General features: G+C 38.4%; 1 protein-coding gene across 6 annotated transcripts in view; it reads left to right on the top strand.

The window, feature by feature from the left end:
• Positions 1-25808, top strand: part of fstl4 (follistatin-like 4) — a 211420-nt gene that overhangs the window by 166064 nt on the left and 19548 nt on the right. For 5 of the 6 annotated variants that reach the window (XM_039618901.1, XM_039618903.1, XM_031734100.2 and 2 more), the window contains 5 exons: positions 9443-9609; positions 14206-14326; positions 17350-17511; positions 21063-21197; positions 24587-24613. In XM_039618901.1, the coding sequence (XP_039474835.1) occupies positions 9443-9609; positions 14206-14326; positions 17350-17511; positions 21063-21197; positions 24587-24613 (612 nt within the window). The remainder of the gene's footprint in view (positions 1-9442; positions 9610-14205; positions 14327-17349; positions 17512-21062; positions 21198-24586; positions 24614-25808) is intronic. The other variant, XM_039618902.1, reaches the window with a different exon arrangement.

Genomic DNA, 25808 nt, shown 5'->3' with positions numbered 1-25808 from the left:
CTCTTTGAGTGCAGCAGTGTGCTGTGGCCATTTATGTACCAAAGGTTCTGCCAATGCTGATTTTCAAGGGATTTGTTAAGAAAATAGATGCTACCAGTGCAAATAGATAAATAAATAAATGGACAGACATGAACGCTTACTCCAGGAATACACCTGGTGCAAATCGATCAGGTCACTCCTGTGATGTCTTTTGCACAGCATCGTGTATTATATATGGACTCTTTTATTTCAAAAGCCCATACTACTGGGTACTCAGTGCTGCTCTGGTGTCTACCCTCTTTACATGTTCCGTGCAACTTAACATGGCTTCCATAAAAATATTGAATGCTATTTTAAGCAATGCAATGTTTCAGAAAAGCACTGTGGTGCATCTGGTATACACTGAGTTGAGTTAGTTGTGGAATTGGATCCAGTGTTGGAAGATGATGTAACCACAAAGATGTTAAAGTTAATTTCATAGAGATTTTTATGAAACTGTTTGCCTTCCTACCCATCCATCCATCCATCCATCCAATTTCTGTTTTCCTCCACTGAGCCGCTCTGTGCACTTCTTTTCAGCACTAGCCTTTCGATCACCAGCCCACAATAATTTCTACCTCCCACTTCTGTAGATATCATCGTTCTCAAGCTTATGAAGTACTGACTTTTTTGTCTTCTGTCATTTGCTGAGGTATTGTTGAAGTCTGTATTAAAATTTCACTCGGATTGTGCTCTGGGCAAAGTCTAAAACTGGGTGCACTCTTTTTCAGTCAGTGAAGAGACTGGATTTTAGAATGGTACATCAAATTAAGGAGATTCAGTTAAGACAATCGCATTACAGAATATTCTGTTTTCTAATAAAACACTGTTGAGAATTTCATGTTACAATAATTAAAATCATTTCACCATTTGATTCTACTCTAATTTTAATAGTGCTCCCTTTTACTTGTGTGAATGGTGTCTAGGTCAAAACATCTTGTTAGCAAGTCATTTCAAAGTAGAATGAGTCATAGCATGATTACAGTTTGTGGGACACTGAAATTTTGAGGCTGTTCAAGCAGTGGTTTGGTACAAACGGGTGGTGGAAAAAAATCAAACCCTTGACCTCTAAAGTGATGATGTTATGCCCTCTGTGTACACTTGGCCCACTCAGTCGCAGAGACTCATAGAATCATGGTACACAGACATGTGGTATGTCGTCGTTCAGCATCTCATTTCGCACTTTAAATTAGCTGGGGGGAGGGGGGGTAATTGGTATGTAGCCAAGGAATGTGGAATAGTTTCTCTTCTTAGCTACACTTAGCTGCGTAGACATCGTTTGACACACAAATTAAGTAATCTAAACAAAACTTTGCATACTGTGTGCCTGTCAGCTTGTTTTGTGCTTCCTAGGCCTACTCACATGGCTTCTCACTCCTTCCCCTATAACCCTGATTCGATATGTCTTTGTCTGTCTTCTTGCTGTGCACCTCACCACCTCCACTGTTCCATCTTCGGACTTATCCTCTAAGAAAGACATTCAACTTCTCTGCTTTGTGGCCTGATGTCTTGGTGGTCTCATAGAAGTAGGAACTCTCTGAGTTGCATTGTTGAGCTTGCTACAATACTTAGCCCCTAGGAGCTCTTCTACGTGCTCAGCATCAAATTTCTCTCTCACACACACGCAGCTTACAGTTTTACATCTTTAATTTAATTTACTTCTTTCATCATAGATTTTTTTTTACTTGGATTTCTTACTTTTGTTCGAACTCAAGTTCCCTTGTTTCTTCTCATATGTGTTTTATTTTTTGGTTTAAACCCTTGTTTCTGTATTTGTTTCTTGCAGTATTTGGCCTCACCCCTTCTCTGTTCTCTCACTACTTTTATTTTTTTATTCAGGTCTATCCCTCCTGAGCTTGATACAGGAAACTTCCCTGTCAGCTGATCCATAGCTCGGTTAGCAGGGATGATCGATCAGAGGAGCTCCTGAATTCCCCAGAGTGTCAATTACTAACTTACATATACTGTAGGAGCTATTTTGGTAGAAAGGGGGAGTGTAGGAATCATTAACTAGCTAATGTCATGACAACCTTTCCCAGTCAGCCGGGGCAGAGGAGGCACTGCCTGTGGATATGCAATTTGTCTGGGTCATTTGAGAACAGGACAGAGCATGGGAGGAGTTTTTTAAAACAGATTTTTATAGGGTCCCACAAAAGGCGGAAATAATGTTCATAGTTAAAATAAACATGGGTGTAGTTCATTATCCTGGGACTGGATGTTTTTAAAGTGCACTAAAGTGCACGTCAGTGGCAACTGACGCTTAATCGTTGGCTAGATTTTTAGCTCTTTTTAGTTTCTTCAAGCACAAAAATAGTCATATTTTGTCTCTCCAAGCTCAAAATTGACATTGTTCTGAAATTACAAAAGCAAAAGACAAAAACAAAGAAAAGAAAGCTTATACATTGTCTGGACTTCTTGAGTTGCTTGAAGACGTTTCACCTCTCATCCGAGAAGCTTCTTCAGTTCTAAGGATCAGTGGTGGAGAGTCCCAGATTTAAACCTAGTGGGAGTTCCCCCCCCAAAGGGGGACAAAGGACCCCCTGATGATCCTCTACCTAATCACATGAGCCAAGGTGTGAAAGCGGGTGTGGGTCCTAATCAGCCAGGGTTTCGGGTGAGCTCATTGTGAAACCTGGCCCCACCCTATCATGTGATTTCCTGAGGTCAGATGGCCCAGGATGTGAGTGGACGTTAAGGCGTCTGGGGAGGGAACTCAAGGGACCCACTGGGTTTAAATCTGGGACTCTCGGCCATTTGACCTTAGAACTGAAGAAGCTTCTCGGATGAGAGGTGAAACGTCTTCAAGCAACTCAAAGAAGTCCAGACGCTTTTCTTTGCAAACTCCTTTGACTATGATGACCTGGATGACTGAGAACCTTCACAGACAAGGTTGTAAGTCAATTCCCTAGCACTGAAACATGTAGTGCATGTTACCATAGCAATCACTGTTTAAATAAAGCTTATATATATGAAGCTTTAGACACATAACATAGTAATCAATGACCAACTACTCGGCGTGTTGGAATGAGTGACACTGATGGAAAAATGTCTGTCACAGTTGGCGATTGGACATTATATGAACATTTGAGGGAATATTCGGCTGAAACGACTAAAACTGGACTAAATATAGTTTAAAGTGATTTTTTAAAGCAGGCTGCAGACAGTTTGATTGTATTCTGACTAGATTTCATGTTGAAATACGCTGGCATGTTGTAATACACTCATTAAATGATGTCAAGCAACATTTTAAAAGGTCCAATGTCTGAAAATTCAAAGTGAAAATCTCGACATATTCTCCACTGAAAATCACCTAAATGAGTCTTGCTGCATAATATGACAGGGCCAACAGAAAACCACATCTTTTCTGTTTGATCGATATTTCTATCTTTGGTTTGTATTGATACACATTCATGTTCATTAGTCAACTGTATTAAAATGGAGGCTCTTCTCTTCTTCACTTGTTGTCATGGTGAATCGTGTTATCGGAGCTCCATTAATAACGGCTTTCTTTCTCTACTCACGGATGAGTTTAAGTCAGGGTCAACATACTTAGAATTGATTGAACCAACTCTGTTGAGTCTTTCTGTTTATAGCTAGGCTCCGAGTTTGTTCAGAGTGTTTTCTGTAAAAGGCCCATGGTCCGATTCAACTCCATAAACAGGCTTCGGTCTTGGAATAATACAGCTCACCTAATATGATCTGAGACTTATTCTACATGCTGGCCAAAAAAGAAAACAGAAATCATAAAACACAAAATGTAAAACACTGACCCTGTCAGCTATCAGAACTTAAAGTGACTCTGAATTCAGATTTATCTTTCTTAATCCTCATAGTCAGCAGCTGGTAAAAAAATAGTTGTTTTTTCTTTTTTTAAATTTATATGCATGCGTGTTTGCAGTGCCTATCCATCCTAAATAATGACTTTCGTCATGGAAACTCAACACAAACTCCATTTGCCTTACTCACACGTGCACATTGGATGCCTGTGTTGAATGTAGTGCGTTGTCCTCCTGTAGACTAGTCCACAAATTTAAGAAGGCTCACTAAGGGTATTGTCTTCACTTCACTTCACTTCATTTTAAGCATATGTTGTATTGGAGAAAATGATGTTTAAATATACTGCTTTATCCGTGTCATTACCTGCTCAGTCTTAGGGAGTTTGGGGGTCTTGATACATGAATTTGGGCCCAGTTTAAATCAGATTTTCCAGCAAATGTTGTGCCTGAGTATCACATTTCAGTTCTAATGTTGCTTTAGTTTTTACCTCTCAGGAAGAAAAGGCTGATGGGATATTGTCGTCACCCCAGCATGCACGCTTGGCATAGACACCCAAGTTTGTTCATGCCATAACTCGAGAAAGAGGCACCCTAGGATTTTCAAACTGATATCATGGGTGCAAGTTCCAGTGTTAATTGCCTCCACTGCAAGGTCAAGGTCAGAGGTCAGGTTTTCTAAAAATCTTGTGAATGCAATAAATCAAGAACAAGGTGACGTAGGGTTTTGAAATTGATACCATAGGTGCATATCCTAAAAATCTTAAGCAAGGATGAATCCTGAAGGCTTTGACCTCAAAATTAGAGGTCAGCTTTTCTGAAAATCATCTAGGATTTTCAAATGAATACAGTACTATAGGTGCATCTAGAAGTAGGCTAAGTGGTAGAAGTATTTTATTATTATTATTATTATTATTATTATCATTATTATGTGTTGGTACTTCATTACCTTTTTTTATGTATAGTGGTCCCTCGCTATAACGTGGCTCTCGCGGCCTCGCTGTTTCGCGGATTTTTTGGGGTGCAATTTTGCATGCTTTTTCCCCTCTTACAGCGCATTGTGTTCTGCGTCCTGATTGGCTTTAGACCATTGTCAATCAATCTCGTGCCGTGTCTCCTGCACAGTACAGAATCCATTCAGCTTGTCAAATTTACATAAATCTTCGATCGCTAGCAGTGTGACTCTGAAGTGCTGTACGGTATGTTTGTAAGTTTTCTCCCCGAACATTTTGCACCGTCAAAGGCAACCGTGGGTGCCTTTGGTTTCATTCTCTAATACTGGACTTATTTTTCTACGAAGGTTTGAACTTTGAGTGTGTTTAAACAAGAGAGAAAAGTGCAAAAATGTTCATGCCTGTCTGAGAAAAGTGTATAAAGTGTGTAGTGAGGGGTTTTACAGCCTTAAAACATCTATAATAATTGTAAAAAATAAAGCTGGCTACTTCGCGGATTTCACCTATTGCGGATTATTTTTAAACAATGGAACAACGTATAGACTTATTTTGTGTGCATCACGGTGTGTATTGTTTATGTACTGAGAGATCTTGAGCAAAAGAGATTTAAAGTCTCTAGAGTGCTGTGTGTTTTTTTTTTTTCTGGTTAAATTAGAGTCAAATTAAAAAAGAAAGTAATTCTAGGGTCTTATAATGTGAAACTGTGGTCCTGATCCTGATCTGATAAATTAATTCAGCTCTGCCTTTTAACAAGTCCCTGTTAGTCGATGTGCAAAAGTGACCATAGTAACACCTTATGCCAAATGGTCTGTCATCACAGGGGGACCTGTCTGATCAAGCAGCTTCACAAGTTGCTGAAGGTGTTGTGAATGAGGAACAGCGTTGCTTTTGAAAGCAAGAGTGCTGAAAAGTGGGGTCTGCCTGTGAACATAAAACCAAAGTTGCAATGTGTGACTGTCATCTTCAGCTCATTAAAGGTGTCTATTTACTTTAACTCTTCAGAAGCCAACTTTCAAGTAGCTAAAGACTTTAATTACAGCTTAAAACATTTTAAAAAATATTCATTAATGACTCACCTAGACTCATTTCCATTGGAAAGTGACATTAAAGCAATCATTATAATTTGTAATTGATATTATACACCCATTTTTCCCCTTGCACACAAAGGCAGAGGTTTTTCTGTCTCTTCTTGGTCTCTTGACTGTAATCTCAGCAGGTTGAATAAGGATGGGCTCAGAATTAATTTCATGGTGTCAGGATTAATTTCACAACTAGTCCGTCTTTCATAGGTCTTTTTTTTTAACTATGTCGTTTCTGACAGACATTCAAAGTGACGACTAATGTATCAGCTGCAATGTTAAAAGTTTAGATTGACCTCATATGATGATGTTTTGACAGAAACATCTAAACACAGCCACCGATTTGGGATTGATGGTGCATTTTCTATTTGATTTGGTTTGCAAAAAAGGAAGGTAACAGCCTTGCTTTAGGGCTTTGAAGGTTATCTTTTCACCGCTGCCATATTGCTTTCTGACAGGATGGAGTGAAGGTATTCAGTCCAAAACCAGATAAACACAGTGCTATCTGAAATTCACCAACCTATACCTGATGTAGTCCTCAAATAGAGATTTAAGTACACAAACACAGCATACTAGTGCAACCAGTTTTCTTATTTTCCCCTTTTCTTCAGTACACAGTTAGTTCTTATAGCAAGAATTTGTCTGCGGAATTAAACTGATTTCAAACTTGGAGTTAGCACCCTAAATATGCAGTTATACTGAAAAGAAAGAACATCCTAATCCATTTTATGGTTTTATCTATTAGGACATATCACGTCATCTGGTCTTTATTAAATTTCAAATTATTAAAACCAAACTCTAGTGAACAACAACTCATGACAAATAACAAAAACTAAGCCAAAATGAAGAAATAGACTCTGAAAAACTAAATACACCCCATGATTTAGGAGCTTGTGGAGCCGCCTTTGGCAGCAACAAGTTGCAGCAATTGTTTTTTGTATGATTTGGAGGAAATTTTTCCTCTTTTCCTTTAAAATGCTGTTTCAGTTCATTGATATTTGCACACTTTTATTTCTGCACAGCTTTCTTAAGGCTACAGGATGTCAGCCAGGTTAAGGTTTGGACTTTGACTGGGCACTTGCATCACCTTGATTATTTTTTGTTTTTAGCCGATCTATTTTAGATTTCCTGCTGTGTTTGAGGACCAGATTTTTAATATTATTTCTTGATAAGGAAATCTACGAGTACGTGTTAAGTCAGTTACTACAGACTACAGTTTATTGCTTGTATCAACTGTAGCTGTTCTGCACAAAATTCATATTAATTACATTTCACAAATGAACATGGAGACTTTTTAACTCTACCCTTAAATAATGTATTCATGGTTGCGTCTGTCTTAAGAGTGAGCATTCATTGCATAAACACTCAGCAAGCCACACAGGTCTTGCTTCCAGTGCACTGTATTAAATTCAGTGTGAGCAGTGGTCTACTTGAAATTCACTGTACCACCTGAAATCACCCCTCCAAGCCATGTCAGATCAATGCATTTCATCCCTCATCTGTCCACATGGCACTCAAAGCCTGTTCTGCCACCCAAATTACTGATCTGCTGAATTATAACTTTGTTGGACCTGGCAGTGTACTGTACCCAAGGCATTCTGAAATATCACTGACAGACCGAGCTGTCAGCATGGATATATCTATCATCTGGAGAGCTATGTGAAACAGACAGCTAATATCCCGGGGTCTTTTACAACAGGGTTTGTCACAGTCGGATTCCAGACAGCAAGTTCCCCAACAAACATTTCAAAGTCTCTTAGCCATCTCGTTGAAGTCTGTTTGGACAATGAAATATTGTTCCTGGTGGATGTCAAAATGGCAATTTGTTGTGATGCTGGCCTCACCACTGTTACTCAGTCAGGAATTTAGGAGTGTTCTAGTCTTTTTCTTCATGTAGGTCTATGTGTTATGATACTGCATGTTATGATAGATTAAATACATGGAGAGGAAGCTGAAGTTAGGAAACTTTTTTTTTTTCTGTACAAGCATTCGGATAGCTGTGATAGCAAAATGTCAGGTGTGTAAAAATATGTCATCACACTAAGTGTAGTTTATTCTTAATCAGTTCCTCAACATTTTTTTTTGATCTAAGAGAAGCTCCATGGCAGGCAGATACTTTCAAGTTTGTAATGCTTCACTAATTTTAGCAGCTGCAATAAATAAATAACACTACTGTCAAAGTCGGGCAGTAACACGCTGAATAACAATTACACTAGAAACCACTGATAGATGCCACAGCACATGAGAGAGAATATCCATAAATCTATTGTTCACTAATATTGGTAGAAAAATTAAAGGAATTGCAACGGTGTCTAAATAAGTGTGCAAGGTTGCTTTTACATAGGTCAGGAAGTCTAATGGACCCAAATTATTCCTTATATTTAACTATATTAAGTACCTTATATTTAGCAATGTTTAACAATTAAAATATGCTAATTAGTCTGTAATATTATGTGATTGCATTTGTTCTTTAGCATCATCAGGGATTCCAGTAATAGTATTTTTCACGTTTTCGCATCTATTGTATCCTCAGTGTTATACCCTTTCTATAACTATTTCAGTGCTGCAAGGTCATCGTGTGTGTGTGTGTGTGTGTGTGTGTGTGTGTGTGTGTGTGTGTGTGTGTGTGTGTGTGTGTGTGTGTGTGTGTGTGTGTGTGTGTGTGTGTGTGTGTGTGTGTGTGTGTGTGTGTGTGTGTGTGTGTGTGTGTGTGTGTGTGCTACATATGAGGTGATTAGCTGATTGTTGCTCTCAGTTGGCTCCACTGAGATTTTTGTCAGGTATCTGTGTTACTTAGATTTATTGAATTGTTTCCTGAGCCAGTATTGACGTAGGATCGCATATCATGTCAGTTGTGACTCGAATGAATTGCAGATTCACATAATATCTTTTGGCAGCAGGCATACCTGCATCAACTTTAAACCGATACAAAAACTGGAATCTATTTATTAGCAAAGAGTTCATGGAAAACAGAAGAAACTAAGCAAAGCAAATGATGAGGTGGTGTGGTGCAATACAGGCCACACAATATATTTAATAGTTTAAAATACATGTTTCATGTTATATATCCCATGACCCATTTTATAATTAAGACACTGTTTAAACTAGCCTAGTTTAAATGGACTGCCTTTAAGACAGTACAAAGTATATGATGAAGCTTTTGGATTCAAAGTCTTACTGGGACCATGTAGATTTGGTGCCTGGCCACACATCTTGGCGACAGATACTATTTATAGCGCCAGCGGGAACAGAGAAGAATAATTCTTAATTTGCCGTAAAGGTGAATTGAATTGGGCGGCCATTTCAATGAACATAAATTTCCCTTAATGAGAAGAATGATATTTGGCTGGCTGTGTGTCCTCTGATATGTGGTCTTTCTTCATACTGCATATCCTTCACAGCCGGACAGCTGTTTATCCTCCCCGGTCCACTTGTAATGAGATGAATGCTTAGAAATGTGTTCAACTTGGCTATAGTTCCAATTCATCAGCACTCATTCAGATTTGTGATTTTTCTCGTTATTTCTCCATCTTCCCCTTTTTCTCAATCCTTTCTTCTTACTGTTGTCTCTTTCTCTGCCAACTGCAAATTATTTTCCTTCATGCTCTCATTTGAACAGAGGTTGTCCAGCTGAGCCTGGCCGAGGACCAACGAATCAGCGTCTCCACAGTAACAGTGGGCCTAAGTGCAGTCCTCACCTGCGCCATCCAGGGGACGCTGCGCCCACCAGTCATCTGGAAGAGGAATGGCATCATCTTAAACTTCTTGGACCTGGAGGACATCAATGTGAGTTCATGCCTTTTTCCGTGGCTGATGTAATTATTTGTGGCTGTTGGTGCGGTTGATGGTAAAAACTACACAACTACAAAGTCAAGTTGCTGGTTCGTTATGGCTATACCCAGTTAAAAACTGAGGTTGTTTGATTTTTATTGCCGGATAAGGTTTTGTACATAAACTGCTTGTGTAAGTCAGGTATTATATATGGAAGCCCGTTTCCGCCACTAAAAAAAAAAAAGAAAAGGATCCATAAGTCGAAATTTTGAGTTGTTTTCTTTAAATTTTGACTTAATAACTTGAAATTTTGAGAAAAGTAACTCAAAATTTTGAGTTACTGCTGCCAATCAGTAATCTACGTGAATGACGTCATTTCCTTATTACCCGGAAGCTGAAGCCCTCAGCTACAAATGCTACAGCTAAGCTACCGATATTACAGCCAATCATGAATTCACAAATTGCTGAGTATTTTCAGCGTGGCTTCACAAATGGTGAAATCCTTGTGTTATTAGCCGAATTACATGGCGTTGCTATCAGCAAATGTACTCTCAAAAGCGCCAGTTTGTTGCAATCCGGTTTTGAGTGTGCATTCCTCTGCGCCATATCCTTCCGGGTAACAAGAAAAGGACGTTATTTACGTAGATTACTGATTGGCAGAGCTAAGTCAAAATTTCGAGAAAATAACTCGAAATTTCGAGTTATTTCGAACTGTTGTAGTAGAAGCAAGCAAAAATTTACCATCTACTTTTCATCTGCTTTGTTTCTTCTGACCATAGATACAAATATTTGATTCTTTAGCTGCCAGTTAATTAAATGTCTTTACCACCTAATTTGCCAGCTTTGTTTTCTGTGCATCTACTGTTGAAAATGAGGTTAAGAGTTCTGTGAGCGATCTGTGTAAATATAAAAACATATTAGTAAAACTGTGCTGGTTAAAATTCCCAGGCACTCATGAGAAAACTCTCTACAATTACAAAAGTCCTGTAGTTACTTTATAAAACATATTTATTAGCCTTGACATCGACTTAAATAGAATGCACACTCACAACCTTAAAGCATGTGAGCGTTTTTGTCTGCCAAAGGTTCTTCTGAGTGGACTGCCTAATTAATATTTGGTAAACTTCAGCAGCATGGGGGCACAGTCGGGGGGCTCTTCACATGGATTGAAACCAGAAAGTCTATTAACACTTTTTAAAATTAGAAAATCACATTGTTGCTGTAAAAGCGTTAAGAGTTCTGGGAGTTTTTCAGTTAGTCTCTAATCACTAGCATATTGTTTTCTTTTTGTATTCACACTCTGCTTGTGGTACTTATAAAATGCTCATTGGGGATCTGAAATGTTGGAAGGTGTGCAGAGAATCCCGTGCTCTTCATTTAACGGAACCTCTTATCACGCGACCCCACCTAATAATCCACGGGCATGTGAGAAACCAAAACAGGGCAGGAGGGGGACAAAAACCAAGGAGAGAAATTAAATAAAGAAAACAACGATTCCCTTGCACCTTCCATGAAATGGTACAATTATACCTCGCTCAGTGCTTAATGAACTATGTCGCCGTGCTCCTGTTTAGACACATCTGCACAGGTGACAGCGCAGTGCCGGCCTTGCTTTATCCACAACCGGATCACAATTCACTAATTGCATGTTAATGAGCAGCCTTGTTGGTCCGCTGTGATGATGAGCGGATAAACAATGTCAAGTGTTGAGGTGGAGACTGGAGGAGAGGTGATGGCAACAGAGGTCCTTTGGGGTTTTTGACCGGGCATAATGAATTTTCACAGAGCACAGTGATCTAAATGGCAGGAGAGAGGAAGCTTGAGTTTGTTTGGCTTCCTTTTTAGTCACTCAAATCAAACTTGAAGCTTAAAAACAAAATCCCAGAATTAATGAATGGGATAACCTCTGCGTGTGGAGTTTTAATATCTTGTGTTATTCTGAACACACTGGATGTCGGTGCCAGAAAGAAATTGCATACTTAATGTAACGTGCCAAGTTTTTGTGGCCAACTGGTCAATTAAGCAAGTTTGGACAGCCATCTCTGGAGATTAAGTGACTTCCTGGCTAAACGAAAGATAAAGAAGCCATTAAGTAATGAAAATGTAGACATCCAAATAAATTAGTTCATAAAGGGCTAAAGGTAAATGTTCAAGTTTATCCTAGGATTTTATATCTCATTGATGCAGGGTATATTTCATCTCAACATGTGCACATGTTCTTGCAATTTATACAGAACTATAATAGAAATTTAAAAATTATCTACGCATTTAATATCCAGATGCAGGGCAGCTTTGAATAGAATTTCCAAGGCAAACTTCCCTCTAAACCTCATATGTTAGAACAGTTAAATTGCATCAAAAAAGGGCAGGGTGTTAGAAACAAACACAGATCTGTTGTCTTTTTGAGACTTTTTATTTTTATTGTGTAACATTTTGTACGAGTTGATTTGGACCACAGTGGTTCTGCGAGGTGACCAGCGACAGCAGGGACAGGACATTACTCTCCTGTTGAAGTCCTTTCAGCACACCTTTCTCTCCTGTTGAGCTGTGCAGAATGGAAACAGGATTGTTTACAGAAGTTTTATTTGATAGTTTTTGAAGTAGTCCTGCTCTCTGGCATATAACCTCATTGAAACCAGAAAGCTGAGCCTCCATTACACTCAGTCTATTCTCCTTTTCTTATTTTTTTTTATCTTTGCCCATATTTTTCTCTTTCAGTTGAGCTTCTTTCTCAGTGCTTTCACCAGCAATCACAAAAAAAGGCATTTTGTGCCCCCAAAAAGTTACGCACTGTGTATATGGGTGGATTCAGTTTTCAGTTCATATGAAGTGCTGCGATAGAAAACTGATTATTGGGAAATAAAATCAGCTATATTTCATCAAAAATAGGTAATAGAGAGCTTCCATATGCATATGCATTGCTAACATGTATTAAACACACATAGAAGCAGATACTTACTTCTACTACTACTATAGTACTACTCAGATCTGTTCTGTATATTAAGGCAAATTAATGATGATTAACATTAGAGAACAGACCAAAGGAGACTCTGATTTAGTTTTGCATGTGAAAGGAATAATTTCAGTGAGTGATTTAAGATCTATTAATTTGAATGTGGCCACTGACCATCTTTATGTATAACTCTGGGACTGCTCTTATTATTCAAGTGTATAATTTTCCTTGAATAATGTAATTTTCCTTGACTAGTAATAAAACCCTGTAATTTTTCTCCAATAACTTTTTTTTACTCTGTGTCCATGTGTCATCAGCACATTTCACAAACTCAAAGATTAACGGCTAATACCATTACGTTATGATGAGGTTGCAGGCCAGGTCTCTCCCATTTATTCTTAGGCAGTAATAGCACCAGCTACCCGGAGACAATGCAGCTTGGTCATCACCATATAAAAGTATTAGTCAAAGATGAAAAACGGGGTTTTAATTTATTTTACCTTGGACTTGGATTGTTTCTTCTAAAAGAAAATCTTATATTTAACCATTACGAAGTCTGCCCAGTTGCACTACAGTCAGTAGGACCTGCAGAGCATTGCATCAACACATGTTAAGCCTTATAGTTTACATTTTAGTGCCTTAAATCACTCATCTGTGATATGATCCGTATCACAGATAAATGTGACTTACTTTGAAGTTTACAACCAACCAAAACATAATTTCAGCTGACATACTGAAGATAAAATCCAAGGTACCTCAACTGAGTCAGTTTTAGGAGACCGCCATCCTCAGTCCCTTGTTTTTTATATACTGTACTACAGTCCTACTTTGCAGTCCAAATGGCCCATTCAGTTTTAATTGTCCTTGCCAGTGTAGCGCTGTCTCTTCCCTTAATTGTAAATCCTGAACTTGAAAGGCTGCCTAAGCTCCTCCATCTATCTTACGGGAAAATCATTTCACATTTTTCCTGTCACAACGCCGCCCCCTTGTCAGGTCACATTAATTTCTAGAGCCCTCAAAAAAAGGAAAAGAGAAAAGGAAGAGCTGCCATTTGTGGTTTCCATGTCATGACAGAGCTGCATCAGGACATCTGCTCTGCCACTTGGTGGGACAGCAAACTATTTAATGCCTTAATCCGCCCTAAGCTGTGGCTGGAAACCCCCCGGTGACTGTCGCATGCTGCACCAACAACAACCCGCTCCATTCATCAACCTAATGGGCTTTATATTTTTAACCCTTGCCATTTATCAGGCTGAGGCAGTGTGATGAGGGGAGAGAGGAGGATCAAATTCCCTGTTGCCTGCTTCAGCTCAACAGGGAAACCCTTGATTCATGGTCTCTCGTCCTTTTCGCATCACTCTTTTTCTCTGCTGTCTTTTCCCATCACTCCCTGCTGTTGTGTGCCTCCTTTCTCTGTTCCCTTCAAGCATCCTTATTTATTCTATCAAGATACCTTCATTTTTCCACCTCACTCCCTGTGGATGTTTTCTGCACCCCATTCTTCACCGGTATTCCCTCTCCAACACCTCCCACTCTTCTTTTTCCATCTTTAATTTTCCTCACGCTTCTTCCTTACTTTTCACGCCCTCTCACCGCATTTGCCTTTTTGCCTCTTTCCTCACTTAATTTTACTCATCCCTCTCTTCCCCGTATCTCAGGACTTTGGGGACGATGGCTCCCTGTACATCACCAAGGTGACAACCATCCACATGGGAAACTACAGTTGCCATGCCTACGGCTATGAAGACCTCTATCAGACACATGTGCTCCAGGTGAATGGTCAGTAGTGGCTCATTTCTTACTTACAGTGGTCGTACAGTGGTGATGTGGACAAAATTCTGGAAAAAAAAAATGATGGCATTTAATGTTTGGATATCATCAGGAAGTTGTCTTGCTGGTCTCACATCAATTTAGTAGCATAACAATGATTCCAAAAGTACAGCAAAGGTCATAAGGAACTATCTCAGCAACAAAGGGTATCAATAGATGTAAATAAATAATATAGCCAGAACAAGTCTAAAGATTTTAGCTATACTAACAAAACTATTTGTAACCCTTAAAGCAATGAGACTGTTATGAGACTGTCTAATTGGCTATCACTATAAAAAAATTAAATATTAATATGTCTTTGTTTTCAAAATGTGTCAGACCTAAGTAAATGTGACCTAGGTGTTGGCACAGTTTGTTTGTTGCATCATTTTTTGTCTGTCTCGTTAGTCTGTTTATCTGGAGCTAAGGCTCACCATCGAATAATGTTCCCAATAACTAATCATTGTGTTCAGGAAGCTATTTAATGAAGATTTATCTATTCCAGTGTTAGTCTAGCACACATCAGATAAATAAAAGTGTTTGCCTGACCAAGAATAAAACGCAAAAGATATCAAATTTAATTCCATATATGACAAAAAAAGGCAAAACTCAAAGACGAAGTATCTTTTAAGCAGCATGGTTCACACAAGAGCTTCGGGAGACAAGGGCACACGGAGCATTGCATCAAAGTAACTCTTGCCAAACAGCAAAACATAATTTCATATTAGGCTGCAAATGAAATGTGAGTGCATGCAGCCTATTCAGCTGATTCTGTGCAGTGGATAAAAGCTACTTACGTTGGTAGTCATTTAGAAACCAGCAGAAACACAGAACACCACTGAAGTTATCAAAGCGCTGCCTCGCTCATAATAATTACCTAAATTAGGGTATTCGTCTCTGCTACTGTTATGCTTTACTTGACATCTCTTGAAAGAAAACCCTGCAAGAAAGTTTAAAGCTCCACACCTGTAGCACAACAAAGGTGACCCCCTTAAACTGCTTTTGTTTTTGAATCTGAATGTGAGACAGGCTAACGTGGAATACAAATGATTAAACTAAGCCTCTTCCAATCGAGGAATCACAATGGGTCCTTTTTTTGTCTTGTTTTTGTTTTTGTTTTCTTTGACTTGCTAATTGAAAAGAAATACAGCTGCATTGTGGAATTGTCGGAAAAAAGGAGGGAGGGGGAGTGATGTGAAGGGAGTCATGGAGACAGACAGGGGGACTGAAGGGCGAGTGATCAGGAAAGAGCAATTACCAAATGTTTGTGTTAGGGATTCAAGGTATTTCAAATAAGATATGACAAGGTGAGATAAGGTGCAATGGAAATGAGCCAAGTGCCACATTATACTAAGTGGGCGGTTTGTATCCTGTTGTGCTTTCTTTTCTTTAGTGAGAGGAATGACAATATTGCAGCTTTAGTATTGGTGAAGTAGCCATGGCTGTACTCTATGACAGTATAAGAGGGGTAGATATGAAATCTTTGACATTAATAATGTCAAAAGGTCAAAAACATTATTAATGTTGAAACAAGAGAAAGGGTTGGTTTAGTTAAGTACTGTTTTGGTAATGAAACAGAACAGTTCAAGTCACAGACAGATGTGACACATGCAGACTATTTTATTGATACTTCAGGCAAGAAGAGTCCTGCTGCATGCAAAAGAAGGAGTTCATCATATGTGTGTTTTGTAGGATGATAAGTCAGGTCAATACAATGTCTGATTTGAGGTAGACAAACAATACTGTGCAAAAGTCTCAAGAAGCTCTTTATAATCTTTATACTTTGTGAGGAAAACAACACAGAGAATCGGTGATTTATTCAAACGTCTGCAAACATACATGGAAACACAGTATATAGGGCAAAAAACAGAGTTTGGACAATTGTAAAGAGCGTGGAAGTCAATACCAAAACTTGGAAGTCTTTAGGAATTGTTCTCCAGGCTTCTTAAAAGACATTCAAAGCTCCTGTTTGGAAATTGGCTGAGTTCTGTTGTGTTCTCTCTCAAGATGATCCCACACTGCTTCAATAATGTTGAGGTGCAGGCTCTGGGGAGGCCAATCTATGACTCTTATTGTTCCACTGTGTGTTTTTAGATATTTGAATCACCTTATTGGCCCAAAACACAATTTTTTCCTGTCAAACTGCTTTGTCATTTTTCATAGATTCAACAAAAGAAATTATGTTCTTTTACAACAGGCTGCAAAATAACAAGAGTGCCTAAAGATATAATTTAAAACTGGTTCTTGGCTAAGTTTTCTGGATGCGTAGACACAACACTGATTCATCCCTTGAGTTACTTGCCTTTTTTAAAAGATTACAAGAAAGTCTGGCTCCTTGAAAGAAAAAGAAAAAGAACCAAAGGGTGGCTCAAGACTTTTGCACAACACTTTAAACACAGGAACAGGAGATGAAAAAGAGCTTTAAGGGGTAACATTTTCTAAAAAAAAATTGACACAATTGTCTCTTACAGTGTATTGTATTTTACATGTCTTGTGTTTTTAATACAAATGTGTTACATGAGTAATGAGGGAAGCTGAATGGGAGAGGTGAGTAAGCTCCTGGAGGAAGGGTCTGTCAGAATTTGACAGCTGGCCCAAGGTGCAAAATGTGCAAAGCACAATAATCCAAAAACAGCATCTTACCTGTTCATGTAAACTGTTACTTCATATTTCATTTTTCCTCCTCAATTTCTCCACATCTATTTACGGCTCCTTCTCCAAAGGAGGTGGTAAGTGGCACATACGTCCGACATCTATTTCATGCAGGACTCAAGCTGTAATAAAGAAGCCCCAGAGCTCTTGGATTCTTGTTATTTGTGAATATATTCCATGCTGTGGTGAGACAAATTCCTCTCTGCCCACTGTGCGTGTGGGTGTTTGTGTTATATTCCCCCAGGAGTTACGGTCTACCAATGAAACAGTGTGTAATTATGTTTTCACTTGCCGCTTTACTATTTCCATTTGTATTTTTGGTTTTGTGTATATGCGTCCAGTCCCTCCAGTGATCCTGGTCTATCCAGAGACACAGGCTCAGGAGCCCGGCGTATCTGCCAGCCTCCACTGCCACGCCGACGGCATCCCAAATCCCAAACTCCTTTGGCTGAAGAATGGCATGGATCTGCAGCCCAGATCCTCCAAACAGCTCTCTCTCATAGGTGAGTTTTGCAGTGTTTTGCTATCAGCATATTTTGTGCTTTAGCGGACTCTGTGTGTCACAGCTCGGTGGTAAAGTGATTTCTTCCAAGTGCACAATACGTAGCAGCAACAGTGTACAATGGAAAAAGCATAAATCTTTATAAACCACCACAGTGTATAAGACTAATGAAAACAAATCTTGAAACTCAAGCTGCTATTTTATACAAGCAACTTTTTTTTTTATTGAAAACTCAGTGGTTCCACTTGTCCACAGTAATAATTTCTCATATACTTTCAGTTTATTTGCATTCTGTACCACTGTGATGAAACCATGATTGCGGTCGCCCTCTTTCACTACGTCCTTTTGCTCCCCTGACAACGTAAACATACTTATTATCAGATGGCGAATGAGATGGGAGGTTGAAGATAAAAAGAAATACACTGTGTGACAGAAGATGGCAACAACTTATTTGGGCAAGAAGGCTTTTTTGTTTTATGATACACTCTCAATATCAGAGAGAAGAAGCACAACTTCCCTTTTTACGGCCTAGTTCTCATTAAAGGAAAGTTTATTGGCTGTGTGTGGGTCATTACCTATGGTAATAGCCTGTTATCAACCCTTAGACACTCAAACAAGGAGGTTCTGCAAGGTTCACCACCGTATAAACACTGCAGTAGCTGCTGTTTCAGATTTACCAACTAATATGGGCAGCAGAAAGGGGCAGCAGCCCTATTTAAAGTGATCATTTGTACTTATTCAATAAACAACATCTAGGTAAGTGAAAAGAATAGCATGGAAAAGCAAATTATGCAGCGCAGAGTTCTTTTTTTTAATCTGGCTGTGGTTGGGGAGGAAATGATCAAAGCACAGGAAGAGTAATTCACCATTTTATTTCCGCAACGCACTTGTATTGATGGGAGTTTAATAAAGATAATATAAAAGTCTTGCCCCTATCCTCATTTTTTCATAGGTTTCTGTAAAATTTGAACAACGCACTGACAGCTGATAGTAAGAAGTATTGATTGCGAGCCACAGTTCAACTGTAAAGAAAAGTACTGCAGTGCTGAAAACACTGTTAGAACACTGCCTCATATTTTCTGTCATTTAGTTTGTTATCAAACAGGGAACGCAGGGAAATCTCAACATGTGAGATAATTTCTCTGACCCAGAAGAATCAGTGGATTTTTTTTTCTTTTTTTGGAGTGTGTGTGTGTGGGGGGGGGTGTTAAAAAAAGGCATATATCTGAATTGTTTAGCAGCAATTATAAGGCTACAGAGCATCACAATGGAAGCCGATAACACATTAAGTGAGACCACTGATGAATTACTATCACTGTGTGTGTGTCTGTGCAGCCTCTCTCATGTCATGTAACCTTTTTTAATTTACTCTTTCTTACTTGAGGTTGAGCAGCTCACTTGTGGTGTGCAAAAATGTAATACAACAGTGAGCTAAAAGGTGCTTTAAAGCCCAATAAAGCTAACAGGAGCTGCTGAGTCAGGTGACATGTCCTGTTCACCTATGCAGTAATCCATCTGCGGGGAGCCGTTTAAGAAAATGAGCTCGCTTCAGTTTAAGACAAAACCGGTCACATCATCACAGGCGCCGCAAACATGCAGAGGATATAAACACTCATTTAAGTGTTTGATTCTGTGGTTTTTAATAAGAATTGATCAGAACATCATTATGAATTAGAAGTAATTAAAGTGCTGTCTCATTCCATGAGACGTTAGAAGTGCTTTAAGGCACTCTCACTTCAAAGCATTGCACGCATTTCCTCCGATAAAAGAGAATTATTATCAGAATCCAAAAGACATTTCACTAATGTGAAAAGCTTTGCATCAATGTCTGTGTTGTTTTTTCTCCTAAGCCACTGGGCATGAATTAGAAGGTTAAGATGAAGAACAGTTGTTTTTTTTTTCTCTTTTTTTTTTATAAGCTGTGTGCGACATTGCTGTTTATGGATTCTATAGAAAGACCTCCATTAAAAAGGCTTTAAGTTTCAGCAGGTGGAACACATGATATCCTGTATATGTGAGGAAAAAGGATGGTGCCCATGTTTGATGTTATCTAAATGTTCTGTCAGGTGATGTACAGAAAGGGGTGAAAATGAAAGCTTTCTTTAATGTTTTTATACATCCTGGCTTGTAAGATCTCCACTGTGACAAATTCCCCTCGTGTGATCAATGAAGTACAGGAAGGATCAGAGTGCAGCTCTGGATCACAAAGCTACAGCATGCCGCAGCAAACATCAGAGCGCTCACCTCTGATGTTGACCTTTGTCTCTAAACGTCGCCAGCATCACCTGTCGCTATTGATTCAGAATATGATTCGGAAACTTGAGAGTAACAGTGCTGTGCTGCACAGTATGTGAGGGAAAAAATGTAACTCATGTATGTGCAGTAGCATTCAACCAGTGAAACTATTATAGTAAATACTATAATTAGGTATCTTAATTAAAATAAATAGCAATGTGCTTTACTTTTTCTTTCCTTTTTTAAACAATAAATTTGAAAATTCAACAATAATTATATATTAGCAATAAAAAATCTAATTATGAGATTGTGCATACTGGTTAATTTACCATTACAGAAATGTAAAAAAGAAATTGGGGGTTATTACCAGTATTGTTAATTTAGGACACCTGTTGTATAAATCTTTGGATAGTGGAATAATAATTTTATATCATTTTGACTGAATACTATTTAAATGTATTCATCAACCACAGCGACCAGATATAGACCAGAACAGAGTCTGACCAAGTTGTACATGCTGCTACACTGTAGCTACAACGTCTCTGATTTCATTGAGATAAAAAATGCCTGTGGACACAAGAATATTGATCAAACTCTGTGTTTTTTTGTTTGTTTGTTTGTTTATGGCTCCCCTGCCATAGCTTACATTCCCAGGTGTCTATAGCATCTATTCCCCTACACATTTGAGGACACATTGCTTGTATTAAGCATTGTATTTGGTTCATTGTGCTTCTGTTAGATGCACGCCCAGCTTCATCTCAATAGTAATAATAACAACAACAATAACAATAATAATAATAATAATGATGCAATAACTGCATTTATTTAGCGCTTTTCGAGACCCTCAAAGCGCTTTACAATTCCACTAATCATTCACTCTCACATTCACACACTGGTGGAGGCAAGCTACAGTTGTAGCCACAGCTGCCCTGGGGCAGACTGACAGAAGCGAGGCTGCCATATCGCGCCGTCGGCCCCTCTGGCCATCACCAGTAGGCGGTAGGTGAAGTGTCTTGCCCAAGGACGCAACGACCAAGACAGACAGAGCTGGGGATCGAACCGGCAACCTTCCGGTTGATGAGCTTCCCAACCACCTGAACCACGGTCGCCGGAATAGTGTATTGTCAAATTACTCTATACATGTATTCATGATTCAACCACAGAATTTTAACACAGTGGAGATGCAATGTTGAATTTGTTCACTAAATTTAAAAGTTTGTTTAAAAAAAATAAACACTCTGAATATGGTTGTAGTGTATAGTAGCTTTGCATCAGTAATGTGTATACCTGTTTGATTTTGTTTCCTCTCTTCTTTAGCGAACGGTAGTGAACTCTTTATTGGCAGCGTCCGCTATGAGGACACAGGAGCTTACACGTGCATCGCCAAGAATGAAGTGGGAGTGGATGAGGACATCTCGTCTCTGTTTGTTGAAGATTCGGCTAAGAAGACTCGTAAGTCCTACAGAGTCACAGTTCACTATTTATGTAAGAAGTCAATATTTGAATTGATAAGAGTTACTCTAAAAGAAAAGCTTAGAAAATAATATTTTGGAAAAAATGATTCCCGACATGAAAATATTGTGAAGGGTGAACTGAGGTACTGATGACACTGAGATCAGAAACAACACTGGTCACCTTGCCTGTTCGCCTCCCACTGCTGCTCATGTGGATTCACTACCTGCAAGGTTACTGTAAAAGAAAAGGACTCTGCTGTTTAAGCCAGCAGCCAAGTATATTTTGATTTTAAGCTTTTCTACTTGTTTAAGCCTTGGACAGGTGGTGTGATAAAGGACTCTTATTGTCTTTGTGCTCACAAAGCGTTTTGATTGCGCTTACAGTTACAAGCCTGCCTTCACCTGGATGCACTGTCTATATTGCTGCCTCTTTGAATGTTGAATAGAAAGGAAAGGCAGGAGCTTGATTTTGATGAGAGCAAAATGCTAATTTTGAACAGTTTTGGTGGGGTTTTTTTGGTGGTGCACAGCGATACCTATTTATACAGACTAGGCTAGAACAAGACTAACATCATCCACAATAAACGATTGTCAGATCATGTATAATGAAATAAAATTCAGACATGTAATAAAGAAATAGTACAAACAAATCACAGTCATTTACCAAGATGTGGACAGCTCTATTATTTAAAAAAATAAGCTTGCTGAAATTTGTCCTGTGCAGACAAGCGTCAGCAAATGCTCCATGCATCTCCTAAATTTTTAATGCAGTAAGTGGTGAACCTAATAAGCCCCAAAACTGCTTTATGTCAGCTGACAGTGAGCTGATTCCCTATGCCTTCAGATGGTAGAAAAATAAAGAAGGAATCACCATATTCATATTAGGCCAACAGTGAAGCAGCATTTCAGCAGCTGCACTTTAAAGCCACATTTCTTTTACAGTAGTACTAAGATCAAACACAACACTAGCTCTGTTGTATCCACACTTACAAAGACACCCCAGCAAACATGGCTGAAACCCCAACATCACCTCCCTGGTCAAAACTGGTTGTGAACAACAGTAAAAACTGAATCGCAGACAAACGGATGTTGACTTTGTTTCCACGTAGATAAGAGATTGCATCAGAGCATCATTAAAATGAGAAGTACAGTAAAGACTAGATTATTGCAAACCATATGTAATTAGTCAGTGACATATGGGATGTCGATGGCTCTGAACAGATGTCCACAGAACATGTGTCCAAATACAAGAGACAGACTAGTATTACTAAGCCCTGTTTTTAATAAACACCACTTTTAAGCTGTTTATGGTTTTGTGCATCTAATTTTAATTTGTGGCATCAATCATATCCTTACAATTATCCCCTCCCCATCCATGATTTCAGTATCATAGACTTAGGAATGCGCTTCTCTTTTTACAAGAAGTTGATTACCTCAGTAACTAAATGAATGAAACTCAAAAGGCTGAGGGTTTGAGTCATACTCAAGGTGAGATGTTTCTTCTCTTCTGACTGTTCATATCAAGTAATTTTGTTTTCTCATTTTATTCTAATCAATAAAAAAGATAAGAAAGTAGAAAATAATAAGTAAGCACAAACTTTCTCTAACCCGAAAAGCTAACAACAATGTCTAAGCTTAAAATTGAAGACATAACTCAAACTGACGTTGTGGTAACGTTTTTGCAAACTTTCATTTTGAAACTATTTTTCAGCAATGACTAGACACTGTGAAAACATCGCCAACGATGTTTGCTGGGACAGGGTGACACGGATAAAAGATGAATGTCAGGCACAATAATCTCCTATTTGAGCCCATTCTTTTTTATAGTAGGAAACAACAGATTTTATGGGAGACATCAAAACCTCCACGCCGGAAGAATACAGTAGCATGTAGGTTTGTGTCTGTCTGTAATGTGTTTTCCTGAGGTTGATTCACTGAAGTAAAGAGCTGCTTGTGGGGAATAGTTCAGTCAGCCTATCCAGGAACAGGAACAATATACCAGAAGTATTAGCAAAATAATCATGCCTGCAGTTAAGAGATCCCCCTCTGTGAACACACACAGCAAAGCAGTCACTTTGTGAGATTTTCAGACCACTTTTGCTTTTCAAGCACTTTATAGAGTTTCATTTGTGTTCCTAATAAACAAAATTGCTGTTTTCTCCTATTAATCTGTACTTGAAATACCATAATGACAAACTGAGAACATTTTGCAAATGTATTAAAAATTCAAAACTAAACTCTACAGAATAAAGTATTCAGACTCTTAAATATAAGAGTTGTGGGAGGCTGCTTCAGTAGCCTTTACAGCTTTGTGCCTTCTTGGCTAAGTCTATGGACGTTTGCAGTTGGCTTAGTCCTTCCTTCCTTATCACAACCTCTCAATCTCTATCAAGTTAGATGGGTGGCGTCTGTGAACTGCCATCTTCCCTCAAATATCTTATGGTGTCTTTGAGTTTTGACCAGGGCACTTAAGGAATGTCAGGTGTTTCACTCAGACTGGTATCTATCAATCTCGCCTTTACAGCAGAGCTGCAACATGAAGTGCTTCTGAGACTGCCGTCCCTTAGGCAAGATCATTTATCTCTGTGAACACTTCTGAAACACTCAAGACTGACCTTTTTGTTAGTCCATAAAATTGAGTTTAAATCAATTTAAACATTTCAGTTGGAACTGTCAAGGGAAATAGTGAGGTCAGTGACAAATGAAAGGCAGCAAACTGTTTAGGGTCCAAATATAATTTATCTAGGACAATTAACTTTGTCCAAAATTAGCTCTTTGTAATATGAACTCAGTGGGGTTTTTTAATGGTTTTGAATGGGCCTTGAAAGACTGACAATATCATAAGTCCTTTGACAGAAATCTGTGCATTTTCTTGTTATTTATGACACTTTCATGCATAAATATGCAAGCTGATCATATTTCTTTGCCTCTGACTAAAATCTCTTTGGGGTCATCTAAAATGTTTCAATAAAGGGAAAAGCAGGTTTTATGAGGTACTACATTTTTTCATGGAGTAATCTCAGTTTTAAGCAGGTTTAACCTATCAAATTAAATACGTTAGCGCTCTGTAAAATTTTAGTCTTTCATTATGTTGCATCATTTGACATGTTAGCAATACCTAAAAAGAGCTCCTGGGTCAGATGAAATTAAACAGAATAATTGATGCCACGTCTTCTCTGAAGACAAGAGTTATGTCTTGATCTAAGAGGAAGCATGACCTGTCAACAGTAGTGAGGAACATTTTGTATCTGTCAAACATAGTATTTTGGATCGACATGGCATGACAGAACTTATCTCCTGTTTCTGAAGACGTTTTGCTGGGTTGAAATAATATTTTTTTCTCCTTTTTTTTCTCCATTTCCTTTTGCTCAATGGCCGATTGTGCAGTTGCAAACATTCTGTGGAGAGAAGAAGGTAATACATAACACTTCTCAAAACACTTTTGCATTCTTGTGAATAGGAAGATGTGATGTGCATGTTTGTAGCTCTGCAGGGCCTGCAGCTGGATAGCTATGATTTACCAAGATGTTTGCCCTGCTGTCCAGAAGATTCAGAGTTGTTTTGTTTCCAGCAAAACTTTTCTTTAAGTTTTCCTATCTTGCATGCCCAAAGTGTTTCATCCTTTTCTTAGTGTGCTTTCTAACATTTTTTTTTCAGGACACCTAAGGGGAACATTTGCACGGAAGCAGGGATTTTATGTGTTTTACAATAATACCACAGACCCAGCATGGTCGCTGCAAGAAAAACAGCCTTGTGATTTTGAGCAGTATATAAATCCATCCTGTATTTATGGAATAAATATTATTACCACATCAGCATTACCACAAGTACGTGCATTCTAGTAGCAGCACACTGAAAAACTTACTGTGGTTTAGAATCTGGGGTTTTTTGTATACATTGCTACAAAGTATGGTTTACCACAGGACTAAAAGAAGTCAGAGTGGTTTAGAATACAGTGTAAGCTCTTGAACTGAAGTATTTGTATCTTGTTAACAGTGGGGGTGGTAAGTGAGCAAATATTTTTTTCGCTTTAATGACTCATTGCATGCTTGTTTATATTTCATTTTTTAAATTGCTTAGCAATACAAGTGATCTGATACCTCACAGCACTTTTGTGGAAAAAGCAATATCTTAATAGTCTAACAAATCAATAACAACCACCAGTTTTTGTCTTTGCATACAGCTTGCATTTATATATGAATGCAATGTGTTTAACAAATGAAACGTTTATGCCACAGTTTCTTTATCTTTAAGTTTAAGTAATGGTTAAAAAAGTGATAAAATTGATAGATTTATTGCTAAACTATAATCATTTTTGGGCTCTATGATTTTTCACATTTGCTGTTTTTACAAAAAGCAGACCGAATAGTAAAGCACATTATTATTTTTTGATTAAGATACGACTTTAATATTTTAGTGATTTCTTTATGCTTGATTAATTTCTGACTTCTAATTTATGAGATGGTCTAATAAATTTGTTAAGCACTGTATATATGTGTGGATAATGATATGTGAAGGAGTAATAATTTGTTAGGGTTGGGGAACATAGGATTGCGGAGTCCTTGCTAAGTTTTTAGCTGCTGTTTAGACTTAGCAGAATACATGTGAA

Source organism: Oreochromis aureus, linkage group 10 (assembly GCF_013358895.1).
Source record: "Oreochromis aureus strain Israel breed Guangdong linkage group 10, ZZ_aureus, whole genome shotgun sequence".
NCBI classification, from domain to species: domain Eukaryota; kingdom Metazoa; phylum Chordata; class Actinopteri; order Cichliformes; family Cichlidae; genus Oreochromis; species Oreochromis aureus.
Note: the sequence above shows the minus strand (reverse complement) of the source record. Positions and strands in the feature narration are given on the sequence as shown.